We start from the raw sequence: 24943 nt of genomic DNA, 5'->3' as shown, positions 1-24943 counted from the left end.
GGCCCCAATAAAATGTTTTACCCATTCTTAAGTTTTAAATATTATTTATAGGCCTTTGCCGTCACCATTTGATTCAGTCCACTGTAACCACCGAGGGCTATACTATATCCGATGCGTCCCACCCGCACCCGAGCACCCAAGAGAGTGCGCACCCACTCTCCGGCCAGCTCTCTCTCTCTCCGTGTCCGTCGTCCGTCTCCGGCGGAGTGGCTCCGGATATTTCGGCAACGGCAACGGCAACGGCAACAGAAGCCTGGCTGTGCGAATAGCCGGAGATTTTCCGAGCGAGCGAAGGGAAAGCTGAACGGCACGGAAAACCGAAGCGCTGCGACGCTGCCTGCTGGCAAACATTTTCCATTTTCGCAGTCCTGTAATCAGTTGTGTATAGGACACTCGCGTGCGCGCGTCGAACGGTTTCTGGCCTTATACGCGGACGTGGACTCGGATGGCAAGTGTGTGTGGAAAAGTGTGTGAAAAGTCTGACGGCGAAACGGTAAACGGGGAAAGCGCTGCGCGGTTTTTCTAGCTCTCGAGCATTTTTTTTATAACTAGATTCCGCATGCTAACGATTGTTGCTTCTTAAAAAAATTATAATTTTTTGAGTAATAAACAATCCTAAAAATTGTTGAAAAGTATCTAAGACCAGGGGAAATTTTCCAGCTAAGGCTTAGGCTACAGCTGCTGCCTCTGCCAGCGTCGCTGCCGCAGCCGCTGTCGCTGTCGCTGTTTGAGATAAAGGATATGCCCGGATCTAAAAGATACAGTTTTTCTTCTTGTTCCTTTTTTCCGCTGCTGCTGCTGCTGCCTGGCCATTTTCCTTTGGCACAACAAGCGTTGAGAAAGGACCTCAGCTTGATGTGCTATATACTTGCCTTATAGCTAAAATGTAATAAAATCGAGCAAAGCAAATATTAAGTGAGCGGGAAAGTATGCGAAATAACTGAATAAGCCGAAATCATTAACGAATTAAAACGAGACACGCAAAGTGGGCAGGAAAATATACCTGCCAGTGTATACAAATATCGAAAGGAGTCAAGTGTTCTTTTGGAGGAGCTGTTCGCTGGCATGCTTTGAGGTTAATACCACCCACCCGTCAGCCATCCCCTCCTCCCCCTCATCTCCGCCTTGGCCAATTTCTCCGTCTGCTTTCGCCGCTTTCTTTCTGCCGTCACCATCAGAAGGCATCGAAGGTAAATATATGTATGTTTGGCTGTGTATATAAGCCATTGGGCCAACAAACTAACCTACAAAGTAAACAAAAGCGTTACGCTACAAATGCAAATTTTTCGCACACACACTCTCATGGCTAAGAACTATGAACAACAACTCATTTAACTGACGCCAGCCCCCATAAAAAAACAACGAACAAACACAAACAAAAAACAACAAAGCTCAAGACTGGAAATGGAAAAAAGAAAAGGTGGAAATGGCGCACAACAAAGCCAAACGCACGCTTCTAAAGCTATTTGTATAAAATTTTAATCGCATGCGATTTATTTGACTAGGCGCCAAAGTCGCACACATCAGCGCACCCACACACACGCCATCAGGGAAAATCCGCAAACACAGAAAGACACCTGGAAAATGCAAAAAATAGCAGTAATTTCGCAAAATATTTATGAGCTAATTCAGGTTTTCTATTAAATAATTGAGGAAAGTAACTAAAAAGTGGAGCAGATTTCTTCAAAAAAAGTGTTTGATAAATGTTTTTATTTATTGTTTTTCATATCTATTTAAGCAAATACGAGTTTGTTTTTAGCCACGCACCTGGCCCAACTTGTTTACTATTCTTGGGGTTATGAAAAACATTTTAAATTGCTCATATCTATGACCTTTGGACCAAGTGCCGATGGTTTGTTTATAATTGCCCAATAAGTGAAAGCCTGCATATGTTCTGTTTTAAAATTGGAATAAGTAGGATTTTGTATATCTATTACTTGTATATCCCTTACCAAACAACACAAAGAAAACCAAATTTTGTGATGGAGAAAAAATATAATTTATACTGTACCATAAGCAACCAAAAAATCGGTCAGTTCATAAAAATACTTTTTTAACTATTTACAAATAATTTAGTATTTAAAAGGTATTATGATAAATTTACTAATTATTATTATAACTTATTTGTTGACTTAATTTAATAAAACATTTAATATAATGCTGGTATAAAATTCAGAATTCATATAAATCTTCAAAATTAATCACAAAAATGCATATGATTAAAATTTAATATTTGCCCCAATAGATTCCAAAACGAGGCGTTTAAATTTCCAATTATTCCACTCAAATTTCCATCCCATTTAATCCCCGACAAGCAGTCGAGGAAAAACAAACAAACAAAAGTTGTGTGCAACAATTGATAAGCTACGAAAGACTATCGTGCAGTTTGGCCATAAACCATCACCAAATGCCGATTCCATTTAGATGCACAAGCCGATTATAAAAGTCGACTCATGCTGGCATAGTTTTTGCCCTCGGTGGACATTGATATATCGTGATTGATTGAGTTAAATCAGTTGGCCCTGAATTTACGATGTACGCAATTATATCAGGGATCAAAATATAATAAAGGATGTGTTTATAATGTGAGGAATGTCGTTTAGACTGTTATGTGATTTGATTATGATTTAGATGGTGTCTTATTATTGTCATATATTCCATTATTTGGTTATGATATAGATGAGATCTTATAGATACGTCTTATACCTTATCATATCATATAATAATGTAAATAGGTAATAGCCAGATATTCGTTAATATGATTATGATATAAATAAGATCTTATAGATAGATAGATCTTGTTAAAAAATATCATAAAATATCGTAAACATGTAAGAGGGATCTCTTTCATGCTTTTTAAAGCTCTGATATAGATTTGCTTTTCCCCCTTTTTAAAAGTGTTTTAAGACATTTAGCGTGCCTAAACGGATTTAGCTGCGATCTATTTATATCGCCCTTGTCGCTTTTTGGCCAACTAGTTTAAGGGCTTCCAGCCAGCGAGAGCTGCGGGTGCACAGAGAAGTGAACTTGGTGGCGGGAAGCTGGATGAAAAAAACACTTAGCGCGCAACTAAGCGACAATTGTTGTTTTGTGTGGCATTTAAAAATAGAATCAAGGTGCGCTCTACTTTCACTCACCCATACGAATGCACGTCCCCCTGAACTCACACACACCGCTAAAGAGCCTACATGAAAGTGGCTGCTGTTGTTTTGCAAGTGGGCGAATGAGAGGAAGGGGGGCGGGGCAGGCGCAGAGATGTATGCTACGCGAAACTGCAAATAGAAAAGTTATAAATAAAATTCACGCGGACCAGCATTGAAAAAAAGCTTAAAAATGAAATCAGGAGGTGATGATAGTTGAGCTTAATGGCAGATTTTATTTTAACAGCTGATCACTGATTTATAAAAGAAATAGTCCTGGCAAATAATAAAATAAATTGAATGTTTGCAATACTGGAGGATACATCAAGCGGATATTTTAAATAATAAAAAAAACATATTTAAAATGTTAATTTTTATCTGACAGATTAAAGCCACCTTACCTTTGATATTTTAATTTTTTACAGTCCGGAAGCTTAATACATTAAATCATAAAGAGGATGTTTACTTTTCATTGCATACTTTTGGACACCTTTATAAGTGATTAAACATACATCCCCTGCGATTTCTATGATTTCCCTAAGAAATGTGAACCATTTTCTTTCCCAACTTATATCTGGTCACTTTGGTTTACCTGTGAAAGGTCAGAACACCTTAACCTTGGTCAAAAGGAAAACTTTAACGCAAACCTTAAGACACGCGAGCTAATACAAAGTGCGGAGCGCAGCTGTGAGCTGCAAAATGATTCAACGCTTTTCGGCTATAAACTGCCTAATCACTTTTGGTGTCAGGTGCGTGGGCCATTCAATGACACTGGTAATTACTGGCCCAATCGAATGATATAGTCTTGGCCTAAGTGAGTAATGAGTAAAGGGCGTGACTATCGCCAAACGTCCTGTCTTCGTTGAATAATTAAGGTTGGTCAAATGAGCTGGCTCTTGATTAAATAACTTTCAGTTTCAAATATCTTAGGTCAGTTTAAGAACACAGAAAAAACGCATTACAAGAAGTTGGTTCTCGTTATTTCCTCAAAAATAATAGATATCTTTATTATTAAATCTACTTTTTGCAAACTCTTCTTGGTGCAGTAATATTTCAAACCATTGAAATGCCTTTAAATATGTATCTAAAACCATTTTGTCCCAGCGAAGGCAACCGCAAGCCATTCCCAGCGTGAACATCAATTTGCCAGCATTTGGCGACCATTAATGGTCAACTTATAGGGGAAAAAATACAGTTCCATTTCCCATGGTTAAAGCCATAAAACATGTGTGTCCGCACACACACGCATGCAACTGCTAAATGGGAAAAACCAAACGTTTAACTTTCAAACAGCAACAAACCTGAAATTTATATAGCCAACCACCAGATGTGTCTATAAAACTTACACATCCTCATCCATCCCATATACGAGCATACATTTTGCGTTGGTTTTTCTTTTTTTTTTTGGCTTTCTTCTCTTATATTTTTATCGCCAGCTGATAAGAGCAAAGTTTTTGGGAAAGTTAGCGCCTGCAGCCGTAACACGCATACGCCATGTGTTACAAGCGTCAGGAAAGAAATCAGAAAAAGAAAGCCGAAAAGGAAGAAATGGAACGAAATGAAAGTATCCACAATTTCAGAAAGTTAAATGTCTTTGCTGCCGAGGATTTTGGTAACATTTTTTAATTGCCCCACATTTACAAGCGAACATATGTTGGCAACATGCAATTAACAAGCCAGGTCCAAGCACAAAAAAGTTGTAAGGTTGCAAAAGCTCAACTATAATATACCTCTAACTGCCCACCGTAATCGTCTAGCCCGGAGATTACAGGGGGCTATCCCAATTCGCAGGCTCAAAAGAAGACATTTTGGGCTGCTCCTAAGAGACTAATATGAATATATTATTTACTTGAAACTAGTCGTAATTTGATCTACTCCTATATACCAAGTTGAAAACTAATTATAATTTATAATTAAGAGATTATTTACTTAAGAAAACATTTAGGTTAAAGGCTTTAATTAGATCTGTTCCTGGATTATATTAAATACAGATGTTAATTAAAAAAAAAAAAAAAAAAAAAAAAATATAATATACCTCGTACTCAGTTTGTAACGTAAAAAGGCACTTTCCAAACCAATAAAACACTTATTGGAAACCATTTAATAATTCTTTCAAAAGAAATCATTGGTTCTTCCAAGAAAACTTGAAAAACTTTAAGCATTAATATCACCCATAAATCACATTCTTATTCCAAATTAATTGTTGCATACTTTTTGAAAAATGTAATTTAAATGTTTTCCCTAATAAAGAATTCCCAAGAGTCTCTTGTTAAAAAAATATATTGCATAATTTGCAGCACCTGAATAATAGATTTCGTAATCCTAGTGATGTCTGCGGCACCTCCTTATACCCTAGGTTCCTAGGAAGAACGCGAGTTAAATCCCAGTTGAAAATGTGGCAACATCCATGCTCAGCCACCCACGCAGGGCACTTACAAGCATTAATTACTATGTCGGGCCTGCCAAGTCAGCAACGAGCCACCGAAAAGTTGAAGGACCAACAGCAAAAAAATATTGCATACTTTTCGGAATTTTCCCCCCAATTTCGCAGTTTTCCCCGCTTTTCTCGCTCTTTCACTTTTCTGACAAGTTGTATGAGTTGCGAGAGTTGAATGTTTCTTTTTATTGCCATTGCCATCGCCTTTGTTGTTATTGTTTAACAACGGCCCTTGGTTTTTGTTTTTGGCTAAATTTTTTATTATTTGGTCTGTTTATTGTTCTTGTAGATTTTCATGTTCATTGTGAACATAAAAGTAAGGCAAGCCAAAACAAATGTTGCGCAAAAACCAGAAAAAAGTTAGTTTCGCAGTTGATTTTAGGCAGAACAAAATAAAGTTGGGAAAACAAATTCCGGAATATGTAATTGGTTTTTGAGTGTGGCGAAAATAAAATAGTTTGAAAGACGTAAAATTAGCATTTTTATAAGGGTGATACAATGATCTCTGATAATTTGTAAACTTCTTATATAGACAAAACTAATATTTAAGAAAAGGAAAGCCATTATCATTTATCATAAATCACATAAGCAGACAAATTATACCAACTGGCAAGCAATTATATCTTCTAAGCCAATTTAACTTGTTTCGATTTATTTTTTCCCTTTCTTGGCGGAAATAAATTAAGTCAGCTCATAAATTAAATCAATTCAAGCAAAAAAATTGCTGTCCCGTCAAGTTTTGTGGCTCCTACACCCACATTTCTGGGCATATTTATAGCTTGGCCAAAATCCCGCTAAGCTTTTGCCTTTTTGGCCAGAAAAGGGCACCGAATGAATTGGAATGATTTTCTGAAAGTTGGCGCATATCGCCGAACCGGAAGTTCCGGTGGGTGGGAATATCCTCCAATATATAGAGTATATCCTTGGATCGCGGGCCTCTATAAGGATTTGGGGGCTTCGGGGAGTGGCCATTGTAACGACTTACAGTTCAGAATTCGCGAGCTACCAACTCCCACTCGGGCCATTTGAAGCCGTTGCAACTATTTTGGCAGTTTCCTTGCCGCGCTTTTTGTTGGCCTGGCCAACAATGAAGTCAGTTTCTTGTTGGCCATTGCCAAAACTAACTGCATTTTCTGGACGGGGGAGTTACTAAAACTTTCTCCATGGCTCGGAAGTGCAGCGTGCCAAACTTTTTGCATAGAACAAGTCTCTAAATTTCCCTTTTCTCCCATAGATTGAATTTTTAGTGAGTCCTAACGGCTGCCAAATTAATGAAAACTGATTGCAGCATAGATGGCGAGCTTCTAGCTTCCGGCACAAGAATTTTCCCTCAACTTTTTCCCTTGGAAAATGCCGGGAGTCACATGTGTGCACAATGTGTATCTTGAGCTGATTGCCTTCAAATGCTTGAATGAATCCAAATGGCCCTACGCCACTCGAAATGTATACAGTTCATGGTTAAGTTTATCATTCCGGCCGACTTTAAGTGCAGGAATTGCTCATCTGTGATTGCTACTTCATTTTGGATGAGGCCACTTCAGCTGCAATTTTGCTGCAGATACTTTCTTGAAGGGCTCTTCGGGTTGATGCTCAAAAATAATGCGGAAAAATTGAGGTTTCAGGGTTAGGAAAACATTGTTCCAAAGCAAAATAGTTTTGAAATCACTTTTGAATGTCATCTCAGTCGCCTAAAAGTATGCGCTATAATTTAACAAGGGCTTTTTGCATACTTTTAGGCTCTTAACTCCTTTTTGAAGGAATTTATAAGCCCTTTTTATTTATACGGCACCCAAAAGAAACTACGAATCGTAGTTTTTGTAAAAAAAAGTTGTAAAGCTTTAAGTACTCATAAAATAAATATATGGTAACATTTCCTTAAAAAATGTTTAAGCAGTGGATATCTCAAAGTATTTTTAGAACTTATTTGTAAAAGTATTTTCCGGTGACCTCTGCAAAAATTGAGGAAATTCCGCTAAGCTCAGGTGCTATATATACCCTTAACGATATACAGGTGCCAGAAATTACGTGTCGCGTGCCGGAAGTGCGATTAGAGCATCAGGAACGACTAATAATGGCCCGGGGCTCGATTCGCTCCTTTGTTGATTTAAGATAGCCGAAAATGTTTTGCCGAAATTGCTTTTCCCTCTTATGTTTAACTAAAAAATTATTGCAAACTGAGAGCCACAACGCCATATGCTGCACGCTGCTTTTTTCGAGGCTCCTGGGAGTCGTTTGTTATTGTTGCCTCGAGGATTCAGCTGGCTTATCTGGCAGGAGGTGGCGAAAATGGAGGGGGTCGTGTTGCCAGCTGGAAAATACCCTCTTAAATTATCGCACTCGTTTCCATTAACCACCGAAAACTAACTGCAAAAAGAAAAGGGGTGGATTTTCATCAACACTTTTAGCTTTTAAGCTGATTTCCCCAAGCTCCGCTTCGTGGCGAAAACTGAAAGCGAATGACTGAATTAAAGCCAAGTTACGCAGTGCCAAGCTAATAAAGCCCCGAACGCACTTTGTTGCGCTCTTTAGAAAGAATAATGACTTCCTTTCGACTATCTCATAACTCTCTGATAGGCCATTTGTATCCACATTGGCCGAGGGCCAACTTGCTCTCATATCTTACATCCCTTGGCAATTGGCAGAATATATTTTGGCACAATTACCAACTTTAATTATGCGTCATGCTGTCAGATGTTTACATATTTTGTATACCACATGACAGCGTTCGGAATTGAGGGGGAGATAAGATAAGCATTATGCGAGGGTGTCTCAGAACTCACTAGGGTTAAACAAGTGTCTAAAAGTATGCTAGGGTTTTTTGACTCCAAAACGAATTTTCTTAATTTTTTTTTTTTTTTTTTTTTTTTTTTTTTTTAATTAACATCTTTATTTAATATAATCCAGGAACAGATCTAATTAAAGCCTTTAACCTAAATGTTTTCTTAAGTAAATAATCTCTTAATTATAAATTATAATTAGTTTTCAACTTGGTATATAGGAGTAGATCAAATTACGACTAGTTTCAAGTAAATAATATATTCATATTAGTCTCTTAGGAGCAGCCCAAAATGTCTTCTTTTGAGCCTGCGAATTGGGATAGCCCCCTGTAATCTCCGGGCTAGACGATTACGGTGGGCAGTTAGACGGTCGTTGTACCTGCTTGAGAAGAACGATATTTGGTCTTCAACAAGACTCAGGTTTAGGTCATTGTGAAGCGTTTGGCCGCTAACGAACCACTCACAGCCAGTGATTTGTCTTAATGTTTTGTTCTGGACGGTTTGGAAACGTTTTCGGTGGGACGCAGCCGCCACTCCCCAAATTTGGATTCCATATCTCCAAGTTGGTGCGATGATTTGTTGATAAATGTGCCGCTTGCATCTTAGAGATAGTTTGCTTTTCTTGTTTAGCATCCAGAATAATTGGTTCCGCTTTAGGTTGCACATTTTGACGACTCTGGCAATATGTTCTCGGAAGGTTAGGCGTTTGTCCAGTGTGAGGCCTAGGTATTTCGCCTTAGTCGCTTGCCTTAATTATTATAGTAAATATGTCAATATTTATGTCAAAAAGTATGCTTCAACTTTATTTTTCATCAAAATATATTTTTGCTTTTCTGCATACTTATGAACACTTTTAAAAATTATTACACAACTAGCAATTTCTGTTCACCCAGCATATGCAGTGGCATGTGCTCAACGCCTATGCCTCCTAAAGCATTAAGCACTTCTATAGACTTCCCCCCTCTACCGGATTCACCCAGATGGCAAAAAATCCAGAGCCAGAAGAGGAAGGGGTCATCGAACTCACCAATAAGTCAACGAAAACGTGCCGATATTAGAAATTTAGAACCCAGTGACCCTGTGTCAGCAAACAGGTTCGAAACACTATCAGTTGATGACGATGAGATTGACTGCAATAGTGTGGACGAACCATCGACTAGCGCTGCAGCAGCGGCTTACCGTTCTCACACCGCTTCTAAGGCTAAAGACAGCAATGCACATAACAAGAACGCAAACGTACAAAGTAAAACTGATTCATCTACGGTAAAATCTGCTTCTACTGGTAGTCCAAAACCACCACCAATCGTTCTTATGGACGTGACAAACGTGAACGAACTTCTTATCGCTATCGAGGAAGTTACAAATCTTGAAAATGTTGAAATCAAATCCTCTGTGGGCTCCACTCACAGAATCTACACCAAAGACGCAAACACCTACAGGGCTGTAGTACGACAACTAAGTTCCCTGAAAATTGAATTCCATTGCTATCAATTGAAAGACGAGAAACCATTCAGAGTTGTTGTGCGAGGATTACACCATTCACAGCTCCATCATAAAATCAAAGAGGAATTACTCAGACAGGGGCATAAAGTTCTATCAATATATAACCCAAAAAGCAACAAGAGCGGTGAACAGATGAACCTCTTCTTCATTAATGTAGAAAAGAATCTAAATAACAAAGATATACTCCAACTACGATCTCTATGTCGCCAACGCGTCCGTTTTGAAGTAGCCAGAAAAGCACAAGACATAGTGCAATGTCGGAGATGCCAATCGTTTGGTCATACTGCAAGATATTGCTACAGACCTTTTATCTGTGTCTCTTGCGGTGACTACCATAAATCATCAGATTGTCCCAGAAGCAAAGAAGCACCAGCAACTTGCACTCACTGTGGTGAAAATCACCCAGCTAACTTCCGTGGCTGCAAATCCTATCAAAAATTGCTCAAAATGAACGAAAATGTACAGAAAACCCCAAAAGTGAGCATAAACAATAACTCTACACCCAAACATTATGAAAATGGAGTTTCTTATGCTCAAATAGCCAGAAATGCAAATCCAATCACGGAAAAACAAAACAAACGACCAGGAAACCTAACAAATAGGCTACAGGACGCCATTCAACAGCAACATCACTACGGTGCAAAAAATCATGCGCACTTTTTCCCAGATGTGTCACAACAGCAAAATGCACAAGAATCTAAACTAGAAATGGCAGTTGCATCGCTCTCAAAAGCTATCGAGGGTCTATACGCCATGCAAGCCCAGATGCTGAAGATGCTGGTTGCAATTAACGCGCAACTTACACAATGTCCCAAATAAAAATTCTCACCTGGAACACGCGAGGTGCTGCCGGCAAAATGACGGAAATCGGCCACCTTGCGGAGAGAGAGAATATTGACATTCTCCTTCTCACTGAAACGAAGACATCCAACCTTCAACTATTTGGATATGAAGTCTACACTTCAAATCTACCTGACGGCAGCCACAGGGGTGGAGCTGCAATCCTGGTTAACAAAAAGATCAATCACTTTCCCATCGAGCCAATCGTCCATGCTAAAGTCCAAATCGTGGGTGCCAGAATCCAAACATGTATAGGACAAATATTCATCGGATCAATCTATTGCCCTCCGAACTTCAGCTGGACTCAATCAGAATTTGATGACATATTCGCTAACTTCAACTTCCCAAGATCATTTATCAGCGGAGACTGGAACGCCAAACATCCATGGTGGGGTTCTGCGATCACCTGTCACCGAGGTAACTTACTTGCCGCAAGCGCCATCTCAATTAACGCCAACATCCTGGCGACTGGAGCACCAACATACTATCCAAGCGCAGTAAATCGAAGACCATCCTGTTTAGACTTTGCAATTTATCGCAACATTCCACACGACAAGCTAAGCATCAGAGACAGCTGGGACCTTGAATCGGACCACCTATCTCTCATCACTACATTAAAAACAGAAGCCATACAATGCACTCAACGTAGACAACTTCTTAGCAAACACACAAATGTAGCTGTTTTCAAGGAAGAACTATGTAGATCGATACGCCTTAACATTGAGCTCAACTCTGCTGCTGAGATTGACGACGCTGTAGACCTCTTCACTACCAACGTGACAAATGCGGCGAGGAGTGCAAACGTGTACACTGCAAACAATCATGGCAGAGCCCTCATACGCCACTCGAATAGAATTGACCCAAACATTGCAGAGATTCTAGTCCGTAAGAGAGCACTGAGAAGACGTTATATTCGAACGCACAGTCCTGAGGATAAAGCTCAATGGCATAGATGCGCCAGAGAGCTTCACGTTGCCATGGCTGAATTGAAAAATGCGCAATTCGAACATATGCTGACCAATATGGACTATTCTAATGATTCCATTTTTAATATGTGGTCCTTTACCAAAAAAGTAAAAAGAATGCCACAGAAAGTTACGCCTCTGAAGAACAGCAATGGTAACTGGTGTCGCTCCTTAGAAGAGCAAGTACAAACATTTGCGGAACACCTTGGCGACAGATTCACTGCGTTTAATTTCGCATCCGAGGAGGATATCAACAGAATAAACGAAATACTACAGCGCCCTTTCCAGATGTCACCTCCAATAAGACATATCCGTCTGGAAGAAGTCTCAAACATGATACGTACCCTCAAAAGTCGAAAGGCGCCAGGTCATGACCTAATAAGCAACGCAGTACTTAAAATCCTTCCCAAGAGAGCACTATTACTTATCACATTGATATTCAATGCGATACTTAGAGTGCAATACTTTCCCAAAAAATGGAAGAGTGCTAGAATCAGTATGATTCTAAAGCCAGGGAAACCGGAACAGGATCCATGCTCCTACCGGCCTATCAGCCTCCTGCCCTCTTTATCGAAGGTAATGGAAAGGCTGATAGCTTCCCGACTTATAATACACCTAGAAGACAATGATACTATCCCAATGCACCAATTCGGATTCAGAGCCGGCCACAGTACGATTGAGCAATTGCACCGTGTAGTCAATCACATCCTGAAGGCCTACGACAATAAAGAATACTGCAACGGCATCTTTCTTGACATACAACAGGCATTTGATAGAGTTTGGATCCCGGGACTACTAGCCAAAGTCAAAACAGCGCTGCCAGCCAACCTGTTTGAGCTCATCAGATCGTTTCTCACAAACAGAGATTTTTGCGTCCAGTCCAGAGACGCAATCTCTGCAAATGTTGCCATTACAGCTGGCGTTCCCCAAGGAAGCGTCTTAGGACCGCTACTGTACTCCATCTTTACAGCAGACATCCCCAAGCCAAGCTATGAAGAAATGACCTACGACAACAGCAAAATGCTGCTGGCCAGCTTCGCTGACGACGTCTGCTTTCTCAGCTCCTCGAACAGTGAGACCGAGTCTTCACAAACGCTGCAAACCTACCTCAACGAATTCGAGAAATGGGCCACGGCGAACAATATCAAAATCAACGAAAGCAAATGCGTAAACGTTTGCTTTACGTTACGCCGAAAAACAACTCCGGTGGTCCACATTAATAATGTGGACATAGAGCAAGCGACTAAGGCGAAATACCTAGGCCTCACACTGGACAAACGCCTAACCTTCCGAGAACATATTGCCAGAGTCGTCAAAATGTGCAACCTAAAGCGGAACCAATTATTCTGGATGCTAAACAAGAAAAGCAAATTATCTCTAAGATGCAAGCGGCACATTTATCAACAAATCATCGCACCAACTTGGAGATATGGAATCCAAATTTGGGGAGTGGCGGCTGCGTCCCACCGAAAACGTTTCCAAACCGTCCAGAACAAAACATTAAGACAAATCACTGGCTGTGAGTGGTTCGTTAGCGGCCAAACGCTTCACAATGACCTAAACCTGAGTCTTGTTGAAGACCAAATATCGTTCTTCTCAAGCAGGTACAACGACCGTCTAACTGCCCACCGTAATCGTCTAGCCCGGAGATTACAGGGGGCTATCCCAATTCGCAGGCTCAAAAGAAGACATTTTGGGCTGCTCCTAAGAGACTAATATGAATATATTATTTACTTGAAACTAGTCGTAATTTGAGCTACTCCTATATACCAAGTTGAAAACTAATTATAATTTATAATTAAGAGATTATTTACTTAAGAAAACATTTAGGTTAAAGGCTTTAATTAGATCTGTTCCTGGATTATATTAAATAAAGATGTTAATTAAATAAAAAAAAAAAAAAAGCAATTTCTGTGGCACAACTACAAATTAATACTAATTTGAAGGCTGTTAGATATAAGGCAGTGCTCATTAGTCATCGATAAAGCCACCAATTATAAATCATCTTCTAAACAAGAAATTAATTGCTAGCTTAGCCAAAGATCAGCATCAATTAAAACACATTTGTGTCACCATTTATCAGCATGTTTATGTGAAAACTGTTTAATCATTGACAAGAACATTAGGCTGGCCTAAAAACCATATATCGATTTGCCTGTCAGCAACCTAGGTGTCTTGCTTAAGTGCCGTCACGATTAATAATTTAACGCCTGTCCAGTCGACCGTTCGGAAAACAATCAGTCCATTATCTGGAATCCCCAGCAGACTCATGTCAACAGCAAAGTGCACACAATATCCCCTCTAATCTGTGGCAAATGCATTTCCACTTGGCACCCCGAAGATTCATGTTCATTATTTGCCCATTTAACATTAGTGGCCTGATTTTGGCCGAGAGCCGGACTGAAAAGCGTTGATACCCCCAAATCAACTGTCGTCATCGCTTGCCTTGGTGGAAAGCCACGAAAATGGCAGAAAAGCCAGGAGAGGCAGCCAAAAAATGGCATATAATTGGCGTTGATTTATTGTCTTTGGTAGGCGCATCGAGATTTGCCCACGAACCAAACCTTGTGGGCTAGTGCCAACAAAGCTCGGGCAAAAAATTCAATTTTTGTAGTTCACAGCGCGGCAATTGGCCCCGGAACCCAATGAAAAAGTATGATGTACATACCCAGAAGTGGCGTAGATATATTTGCAATTTAATAAGGCTCTCGAAATTGCAGTGGCTCTGCGGTTTTGCAGTTGCGTGCTATATCGGTTCGGGTCTGGAAGTCCTATTTAGATATCTCCGAGTTCGTTTCGAGCTTGGCACTCCTCTCATTGTGCCAGTCTGTCCAAGTTGTCCATGAAAGTGGCACGAAAACAGCAGGGAATGACAAGGAACCACCTCGGAGACATGAAACCCGCACAGTGGCATCGTCGGAAAGGGTTAAAACTAGGAGTGAAAGATAGTAACTAAAATGTGATGATACCCATCTGATTTAATATATTGCTGATTTTTATGGTTTCTAAAATTGAAAATGAGGTGTAGGAATTTCAAAAGTGTTTAAGTCCCTATCAAACTTATCAAATAACAAGCTTAGGTCAACAAAAAAGTATCAATTTTAATAAAATTGTATAATCTAAATTATATTTTAAATGGTGATCAATTTTGTTAGGCTGACTATTTCTTTTTTGGTTTTTTCTTGCATTTTTAAGCGCTTGCGTTTATAGCCCAACCGCATTTATCATTTACGTCCTTGTCCATCGGTTTATTGAGCATATTTTCCCATTAAATAAAACATTCGCTGTATTTGCAAATCATTAGGATTGACTGCAGCTTAATAATTTAATTTTATATATAAATACTCGTTAGACGAGCTCTTCCCCCGGCGGCAATGCCAAATGTTATTTTTTATAAGTACACAAACCACTGTTGACAATTTCAGTTTGGCCGAAAGAGTGGGAGGCCTGGCGTGCGTTCTTGTTTAGTTTTAGTTCTGGCTTTATTTTTCATCATTCGAGTGGCATTGCATGACTGCATGCAAGTTGCTTTGGCCCGGCCAAGCCTTGTCCTTGCCTCGAATGCTGCCGTTGTCGTTGCCATTTATAAGTTTGGGTCCTGACATGCCACCACAGGAGCCACAAAGCCCCTCGAAATCCCCGGTATCTTGGCAGCGGCAAGAACAACACACACCCCAGCCAGAACACAATTAGACAAATGAATAAACATGCGGCTCTTGGTTCTTGGCTCTTGGCAGGAGAATTTGCATATCCCTTTGCAATCCGGCTTAAGTGCATTTCGGTGTGCTAGCAGAAATATTCCGTTCTCAAATCGGCCATTGGCTAATAAGGATTTTCGCATTATAGCGTTTACACTCTGACCTGGTTTAATATTTAATTAGCTGTGTCCTGGCGGTGAATGGAATCGAATCGACGCGACTCGCTCCGTTGCCCGGTTGTTCGAGGGTGTTCGTGCGCTCCTGGCCGGAAGCACATGTCGTATACGTGATATTTGACAAACATTTACATGCACAGGCACCCACACAGGCCCGAAAACTGCATTTGAAAGGACCATGTGTGTGCCAAGAGTGTTGAAAAGGAATGCTACAGGGAGAGAAAACAGTATATTGTTTGATTATGGGTTTAACAAGCCAATAGTAAAGTATTTTTAGAACCTAACTAAAAGCAAATGTGCTATAACATATTTATAGGATACTTAAATTATGTGGCAAATCATATAAAATCAATGGCCAAAGATTAAAAATATATATAACATAATAATGTTTTTAATATGAAAATACTTTTTTAACAGCATATTAACATATTCCTACTTTTATAGACCTGGAAAGTAGTAACAAAATAGTAATAGGACAAAGTTATTTATATAATAAACTATTCTTATTAAAATGGTAATAAAATAATGATAGGATAAAGACTCTTCATATTATTTCTTATGCTTCAGATGATCTATACTTTTTCTAGATTTTTTTCCCAGTTTCAAAGATATTTTCCTTAAGTGCATTAGAGGAAGCCCTGACCATGCCTGTGCCAAAGGCGTGACTCCAACATGGTTTCAAATGTTGTAAAATGCGGGCCGTTGCACGCCTTCCACTTACCCTTTCCCACGCTTTCCCCCATTTTCCATGTCATTTTCCCGCACTTTTCCATCGACTGGGCCACAGAGATTTGTGCTAAATAAAGTCATGAAATTAGTTGGCTGCAGCTCGAGCAACTAAGTATGACATTGTAGTCGGTTTTATGGCTCTCTCCGCCTTTAATGCTGTTTATGCTAATGGCAAGGACCATTTAGCAGTTGCTTGTGGCTTAAAGAGTTCGCCGGGGCTAAAGATATTGATTCCACTTCGAGCTTGACTCGGGGAGAAGGCATAAATATTTAAGACTTACTTTGGCGATTTATAAATTATTTATGTAGGTATTCAGCAAGAAAGTGCGGAAGAGCCTGAAAAGCCTAAAGCTACTGGGAAATTAAGTTCTTCGTCGACAAATTTTTGGCAAACTTGTTTAGGGTACTCAAATTTCGGCAAGTTACTTTGAACTGGTGGGAAAAGCTGAGATTTGGCAAGGGAGATATTTTGAAAAGTTTTACAAAGTTAGGGAATATTTATTTTTGCGTTGAAAAAAGAATAGTTTCAATGTTTTAGTTTTGATATATTTTAAAATATGTTTTTTCCTTGTACACATTCGGAAAATAGGAAATTGATTTATCAATTAGCCTGTAGATTGAAGTGCAAGGAACATAGTGGGTAAAAGTGACCTTGAAATTGCAGAAATAGAAAGCTGCGAAAGGGAATATAAATACTTTTACTTGGATTAAAACTGTCAAAGCTATTTCCTCTCGTAGTGACCCCGTTTTTCGGTCTATCTGCCTCTTAATCAATTCCTACTGAAAAATAACCGTGACGTCGGAAATGGAAAACCCCTTTCCACCCATTTCCCTCCCCAAGCTAACAAGGGCTTTGTGTGAGTGGGAGGGTGAATGGGAGGTTTGGGTGCAAATAGAATGGAATGCAAAATGGAAATAGAGTGGAAATAGTCTGCAGCACACACTTTTTGACTTTTCGCTGATAAATATTGAAGTGCTGTTGAAATTTGTCGGAGAAAAACGGGAAAAGTTCGCCGAAGATTTGATTTAAGCCGGTGCAGGCGAGTCATTGCGAGAAAATTCAATTTGTGGATTTATGGGATTTTATTTGCTGATGGCTTCTATTATGGGGAATGAGCAATAAACGTAATCGAATAGTCGGATTGGCATGGGTGGAAAATTAGCAAGTAATTGCTGTCAATGTTTCTGTTCGGATATGAATATTTATGGCCATTTCAATAATCTAATATCTTTATTGATTTTCCTGTGATAAATGGTTGACTGCAAATATTTATCAACCCAACCAAAAGTATATTAAATTTAATATGTAAGCCATTTTTAACTTTAGGCACCAGGTAATTAAGTTGCACTTGACCTTTTCTGTTTGTTTTCCTTGGAACTTCTAATAACACTTCAACAACAACGTCAACAATGCAACTCAATATCTTAAGCTGATTTGCATTGTGTTTATGCTGTCGAAGCCAAGCAAATCCACAGTTGGAATAAATTCGCATTCAATTCATTTGCATGCAAAGTGCTCATTAATTTCATCTGCGAAAGAGCCTTGCCACGCCCACACTGCCCACCCACCTGGGCCGCCGCCCACTTTGCCCTGCAGCAATTGCAGCAAAGGTAAAGGTGCTGCAGGTACGCCAAAGAGCGCGCATAACTCGATTCGCCTTTGATTTATGGCACGCAATAATAATCTGCATTTGCATCTTGCCCCGGGCAGTGGGAGTCAACGAGGCGTATACTCGATGTGCTTATATATGAATGGTGTGGATGTGGATGAGGACCCAAGCCCACGGCTGCGGCTACGAGTTGCACTTCCGCCAGCTGCAAGTGTCCTTGCACCGATTTATGCGAGCAGGAAAATATTATTTTTAGGTTTCGGCTATAATTTAGAAGAGAAAAGTATTGTATTATATATATTTAAAGTTCCAAATTATTTGTTAATCCCTATTATTAACTAAAAATATTTTTTTCTTAGACATTTTAAATTTATTAATTAATTTGTTGATACATATTACAATATCTGTGTTCCCTAACCTGCAAAAATTATTATCAGAGGTTTGAAATCATTTTAAAATGTGTCTAAAAGTATGCAGCAATATATTTTATATCCCAAATAACATATCTTGCCTCAAGCTTTTACTTTTCCACTCTCCAAAAATACTTTCCCAAATTTTACATGCTTTTTCTCGCAGTGCAGCACCCATCTCACCTGCTCTCTCCTTCCATTTCGTTTCAGCAATGGTTGCCTCATTAGCGACTTAGCAGAATGGCGTAAAGGAAACCGAAACCGAAAACCACGAAAAAAAGAAAAGGATACGCTGAAAGGGATTGAGACCAGCCGCCGCTGAAAAGGCGGAGAGCTCATAAAAAAGGACAAAGAAATTGTATACTCACCGCGAATTTCGGGCATAATGAGTTCGCTCTTGCGCCCCTAGAAGCCGAGCACCTCAAATGCAAATTGATATTAGGCCGCCAATCATAATCAGCAGCGAAATTAATTAGACACGGCAGCCAGTCAACAATAAGCCAGCAGCAGCCATGGCCTCACCGCCGGAAAGTCCCATCGAGGAGGTGGTCTACGAGTTGGAACACACACGAGTGCCTAAGCCCATTCCCGTTGCCCTCGAGGACCTGTGCCGGCAGACCAAGTTCACCAAGCAGGAGATCCGGGTCATGTACAGAGGATTCAAAACGGTAGGATATCAAATGATTTATTAAATCTAAAGTATAAAAAATAAATAAAGTTGTTTAAAAAGTTAGTTAGAAATATTTTGGACATGTACGTTTTAAAATATTAGATTCAGCCAGGGATTATATTAAATAAAGATGTTAATTAAAAAAAAAAAAAAAAAAAAAAAAAAGCCAGGGCATTAAAATAATTTTTATCGTTGCCTACTTTTAGATACTTAATAAGTCTTTTTAAAATCACCATTTATATATTAAATTAGAAAAAGTTAGAGTAAATGATTAATTATTTTTTATTCGGTTTTATACAAAGTTGTTCAACAATTTAGTAAAATAAATGTTTAATCCAAAGCATTACTTTTGTTCATTTTGTATGCCTTCTTCTAGGCGCTTTATAAGTGCTTTTCAGTAATAAATTTTATTGCCATCCCTAAATTTAACATCTATAATATCATCAGAAAAGTCAAAATAAAATATCTTCAAGTAATAAAGTTAACAAACGACAGAATAAATGGCAAGAACTCAGGGCGAAACTCTTTTCATAACGACCCCACCCACTTAACCCAAAAAATATAGCCCTCCAGTTTGCGATCCAAAGACAACTTGCTGGCCAGTTGCGATGTGAAGAGAAGAGCTCTTCGGATGGCTGTCCTTTTAATGCACACGCGTTTTGAATTTCATTGCAAATGAATTCGCTCCTTGTAAGCGATTGTGTGTGTCCAAGCACTTTTCCACCAAAGAGTGCGGAAAATGGCCCGCTCAGCGCAAAAAGTTTCAATATGTGGGTCAACAAGAGATGAGCTGAGGGGTCAAGTAAATGGATAGGTTGAGCCAGAGTCAGTCTGGCCCACTTGGAGCTTGCCCTATTGACAGTTTGGCCCATTGATAGTTTGTCTTGGTGACAGTTGGCTAGCTGATACCTTTGTGATGATTCGCCTTTTCTAGTTGATGGGTAACTTGCACTCTTGGGGTCTTAACTAATATAAATGGAATTAAATAAGAGCCTTTTTATCAGCTAAAACTTTACATACATAATTTGATTTATTAATTTATTTAAATATTAAGTTTGCGATTAACAATTAATATACTTGGGACCCATTAATGCCGTCCTAATCAAAAGCCCCCATAGGTTATGCAAGATTCCTCGCGGCCTAGTCCTTTTCGCCCTCTTGGCATCCGGTGTCATTACATTTGCCTTTTTCTTTATTAACCGAGCAAACACTTTCATGGCGATTTCTTTCCTTTTCCGCAGGAATGTCCCGAGGGCGTGGTGCACGAGGATTGTTTTAAGGATATTTACGCCAAATTCTTTCCACATGGCAGTAAGTATTTGAGAATGTGTGTGCTGCCCTGCGTCCGTATATAAATGTCCCCCATTTAGGGTGTGTATTTGTGTATGTGGGTGCTGTCGCTTAGGTCTTATGCCTTCCTTTTTATAGTTGCGCGTCATAAAGCGCCATTTAAGCGAGCATTTCGTCCTTGCAGCAGCTGCGCCCAAATGCCAAAATACCCCAAAACACCCAAATAGCCAAAAAAAGAAATAGAAGATGAAAAAATCACTCTGACACGCCTCCTTGCTTTTTCTATTTATAAAGATTCGAGCTTATACGCTCATTATGTGTTCAAAGCGTTCGATGTTAATTGCAATGGCGCCATTAGTTTTCGGGTAATTATTTCTCATTATAATAACATTTACGCAATCTTTGGCGTTCGTGCCTATTAATACATTTTAATGATTATTAGGATTTACTGGTCACCTTGTCGACCCTGCTGAGGGGCTCGGTTTACGAGCGACTGCGCTGGACCTTCAAGTTGTACGACCTCAACGGCGATGGCAGGATCAGTCGCGGCGAACTGAGCGAAATCATCTTGGCCATTCACGAGCTTATGGGTAGGAGACCACATCAGCCTGAGGACGATCGCAAGGCGAGGGATCAGGTGAGAGAACACCTTATGATTAGGCATTTGAATTAAATGATTTTATTAAGAATCTGGTGCCAAGCAAATCACCGGAGACCTATAATCACCTATTATAGAGCCTAAAAGTATGCTACTAAGTATGAAACTAATGTAGAAAATAGTATATCACAGCATACTTTTAAGCAACTTTAAGTTGGCTTACAATTTATGGTAGCATACTTTTCGACACCTTTAATTCGCATATGTTTTTAAATTTTGTTCATTGTTTGTTTTGCCAAATTATACGCTAGGCAAAGATTATTTCTGGCTCACACAAACCAAGTACTAAGCTTACGACAAATGCAAAGCAAAATCCATGTTTATCTAGAATGAGTGTCACGTTCTAGGCCTTTCTGCTCAAATATCTATCTGCATGTCCATCGCACTTCCTCTGACGCAGATTTGTGCGCTTCATTCTTTATGCAAAAGCCACACTTCACAAAACGTGCAGCATCCGCTGACGTTGGTCGGGGCGGCGCACAGTGCGTATGAGTAATTATGATTGGGAACACACAGAAGTACGCGGATACAGATGCATATGGAATCCAAGGGATGCGATTCGAAACTGCATCGGCTGGTGGGTGAAAAGCGAGTGAGGGGAAAGCGGAAACTTTCATGTGCGGAAACAGCAGCGGATATTTTACTTAATGATGAAGGTTTCACGTTTTCCCGTTCAGTGAAAACGGCAATGGAAAGTCGCTGAAACTGAAATGAGGGATTAAATTGGAAAAGGGATTTCTGGTAGCCAAAGGCTGAACGATAATAATAAAGGAAATTGGCATTAAGGTTTCATTACTAATGGTTCGTTTTTTATTGATCAGGTTTTCAATATATAGTTCGAAATTGGACTTAAAGTCATTAAAATATTTTTCAACCCCACCAACTAAATCTTTTTCTACTTTCATTTATCAGGTCGATCGTGTGTTCCGCAAACTGGACTTGAATCAGGACGGCATCATAACGATAGAGGAGTTTTTGGAGGCCTGCCTGAAGGACGACTTGGTAACGCGGTCGCTGCAAATGTTCGACAACGACCTTTGATGACAAGAGGGCGAGCTTGAGCCGGGGCTGCGCACTTCCAGGACTATAATATCCCTTATAGATCTCTAAATGCAATAGGCAACGCAAGGAAATTGACAGCCGCATTAAAAAAACAAAAATATTAAAAAAAAGCCGAGGGAGATCCCAGCACAAGCATGCAAAAACACCAGTGAAATTGATGGAAAACGAGGAAATGAAACATATTAGTAATTAACATTAGTTTAGGCAAAATATCGAAGGAAGAAATCTTTAAACTTTATGAGTGTGTTATTATATAACTAACGACGAGGTCGACGAAGATTATGAAGAATATGTAATTTTTTGAGCATATTATGAATTTAATCCTGCCGTCAAAAGCGAATTGGTCTTATATATGTATTTACTATATAAATATGTATATGTACGATAACTGTATGTGTAAATGAATTTAATTTCGAGAACAAAACTAAACAAAACCACCAAACCAAAGTTTGATTCAGGAATGGAATTGGTAAACCGACAACAAGAGAAACCGAGCTCTCAACACGATTTACTTTACTATGAATACGCATAAAGAGTAATAGAGTACTAAAATATAAATTTACACTTAGCTAAAGGGGATATTACCAAGAAGAACTATCTTGAATGAGTTTTTATATTGAGAATTTTCCGTTTTCGTTGTTTCCGCAAGCTCTACTATGACTTTAAAATATTTCAGCCACTTTCTCCACTGTCAATTAAAGCTTTAAACACAGGATAACAAATATTAAGTTAATTCAGACTGTGGAATGTTCTATAAAAGCCATTTTGAATGTGTGTGCTTATTTGCTTTGGATCAACTAATTGAATTTACAATTTGTCTCAATAAATCGGTTTGAACAGGCAAAAAATAGATACTATATAAACACATGAATAAGTAATGTATGGGTTTTGTGTGCCCAACCAACCACCGATATATAAAAATAGCACTTGACAATTACGGATTATTTAATATTTATACAAGGCCGTGTTGATTTTGAATGTTAACTGCAGCTCACAACATGACTCCTCAATTGAATTACATTTTCATTAAATTACACTCGCCAGGAGATATATTTACACACAAACAAGCGTAGGTTTTTCACATCGTCCCCATGATATCTTTTATCATCCCCCAAAAAACCTATAGAGGGGGGAGCTTCAGGAACGGACGACAAAAGTTGTGCAGCGAAGTGAAAATGTAACATAATAATGGAAAAGATAGCATTTTTATAAAAACCCATACACGACATTGAATGCTTAATTGTGCATCGACAAGACAAGACAATCAATGTGGTTTGATATTTCCTATTTCCTCTTTAGTTGTACACATTGTTCTTCCATTGTTGCTTCGAACAAAAATACATATTTCTGTATGGAAAACAAAAAAACAAAGCCTTAAGCGATGCACTTTAAGAAATGGAATCAGTGGTATATTGACATCAGAAGCTCTTTGTTTAATCATTCAACCTAGCAAGTGTGTCGTTTAAAATGTGTAATAGAACCGTATAAAACCTAATTGTTGGGTTTCACAACTATGCCAACAGTATTTGTTAAATTAAGAGGCTTAATAAAGATTCTGCCATAATTTAATTTCGGTTGAATCGAAGCTTTGTTAACTATAAAAACATTCTTAAAGCATTCTTCCACCATCTCTCAAACAGGGTTCCGAAACTGGAATATTACCATCAGTAAAAACAAATAACTCCCATCAAACGGCAAAGCCATCTTATGCGATTCCATCATCAAGTAATCTTAGCATTAGTAAATGTGTTGAACAAGAATATTTTGTTGAATGAACCTAATCTATGCGACCTACTCGGTAAACCACCCACAATTTCTAACTCTTAAGAAACGATCTATGCAATATGAACGTACACTGTCCAAAAAAGAAAAAGAGAAATACCGAAAGGCAACTAATTGATATTAACCTATCACCCGAATTGAGGAAGCTAAGTGTCTAACTAGTCAACATAATAAATAATGAAATTGAAACGCTTATACCTAATGTTAAAACTAAAAACTAAACATATTTATTTAACCAGCCGAATTGGAGGATAATGTTACGACATCGGTTCTAGCTGCTAAATGTCTTGGAGGATTCGAACCAGAATGCTATGTTACTAGCTGGGTGGATGGGCATAGAAATCGATAGCTTAGTCGGTTTCCGGTACCAGAACTTAATATGTGTAACTAACGTGTAGTAGCTAATTTTTAGCTTTACCTTACGACTACGTTTAATTCGTATTTAGTTGAAGCTAAATTTAATCCGAATGTACCTATAGTAAATGTAAATTATGATAATAATTTTTCAGCCTAAGCGATTTGTAAAGGAAAGCCCAGATGTTTTTGTTTTCGCCAGAACATCGTGGAATCTAAATCTCTAAGTTAACTAATTGATGATTTACGCTATAATACAAACACGAAAGGAAACTTAACAGGAGGAAACGTGGTTAGTGACTTGGATTGTTTATAAGTAAATGATAGGAAAACCCTCTGAGCGTTTATTGAAAAATAATACCAAAACAATAACTAAACTATAATAAAACATGACAAATCCATCTAAGTGTAAATTAAATTAATTTAATTGTCTAAAAAACCCGATAACTTCTTTTAGCATTCATTACTCCAACCAATTTTAGAAAAATCTGAACTATTTGTTGTCAAGTTTCCAAATAAATGTTTAACTTTGCTAAAACTTAAATACGAGAAAATGAGAGTTAACCTTCAGGTAAATACCGTCGGTTAAAAAACCTAATCATTCATTTAATTTACGTTGTACCTATTTTTAGTCTGATAAAAAATAAAATAGTATAAAGCAGACAAAAATAAAACAGTTCTTATGCCACTTTGAATAATTTAAATAAGAATTAAGAGAACCTAATTGAAGTCATGCCCAACAACAAAATGGGTAACGAGTAAAACAGATAAACATTTTAATAAAAATAACACTTTAATTATGTACTTCTCAGATGCCTTTTCATTAGGTGGAAAGCCAGTCA

The 24943-nt window shown here is 38.7% G+C and overlaps 1 protein-coding gene across 3 annotated transcripts; it reads left to right on the top strand.

Annotated features, from left to right (window-relative positions):
• The first annotated feature begins 390 nt into the window (after positions 1–390).
• LOC108025533 (Kv channel-interacting protein 1) lies at positions 391–24898 on the top strand. Of its 3 annotated transcripts, none has more exons than XM_017096061.3 (7): positions 391–466; positions 833–1190; positions 18496–18953; positions 20197–20266; positions 20540–20610; positions 20688–20882; positions 21816–24898. In XM_017096061.3, exons 3-7 carry the CDS (start codon positions 18798–18800, stop codon positions 21942–21944), a joined length of 621 nt encoding a protein of 206 aa, XP_016951550.1. In that variant the 5' UTR covers positions 391–466; positions 833–1190; positions 18496–18797; the 3' UTR covers positions 21945–24898. The 3 variants fall into 3 exon arrangements, with proteins under 3 accessions (XP_016951550.1, XP_016951549.1, XP_050745384.1); XM_017096060.3 differs by having other exon boundaries at positions 391–493; XM_050889427.1 differs by lacking the exon at positions 391–466 and having other exon boundaries at positions 613–1190.
• Positions 24899–24943: the final 45 nt, after the last annotated feature.

This window comes from Drosophila biarmipes, chromosome 3R, assembly GCF_025231255.1.
Source record: "Drosophila biarmipes strain raj3 chromosome 3R, RU_DBia_V1.1, whole genome shotgun sequence".
NCBI classification, from domain to species: domain Eukaryota; kingdom Metazoa; phylum Arthropoda; class Insecta; order Diptera; family Drosophilidae; genus Drosophila; species Drosophila biarmipes.
The sequence above is the reverse complement of the archived record's forward strand: the minus strand, read 5'-3'. Positions and strand labels throughout refer to the sequence as shown.

Bases quoted from the DNA above. Each gene is read 5' to 3' on its own strand.
- LOC108025533 (XM_017096061.3), top strand. From the start codon at position 18,798: ATGGCCTCACCGCCGGAAAGTCCCATCGAGGAGGTGGTCTACGAGTTG. The intron at 18,954-20,196 runs GTAGGATATCAA...CCTTTTCCGCAG, and splicing joins TGTACAGAGGATTCAAAACG to GAATGTCCCGAGGGCGTGGT. The intron at 20,267-20,539 runs GTAAGTATTTGA...CTATTTATAAAG, and splicing joins CAAATTCTTTCCACATGGCA to ATTCGAGCTTATACGCTCAT.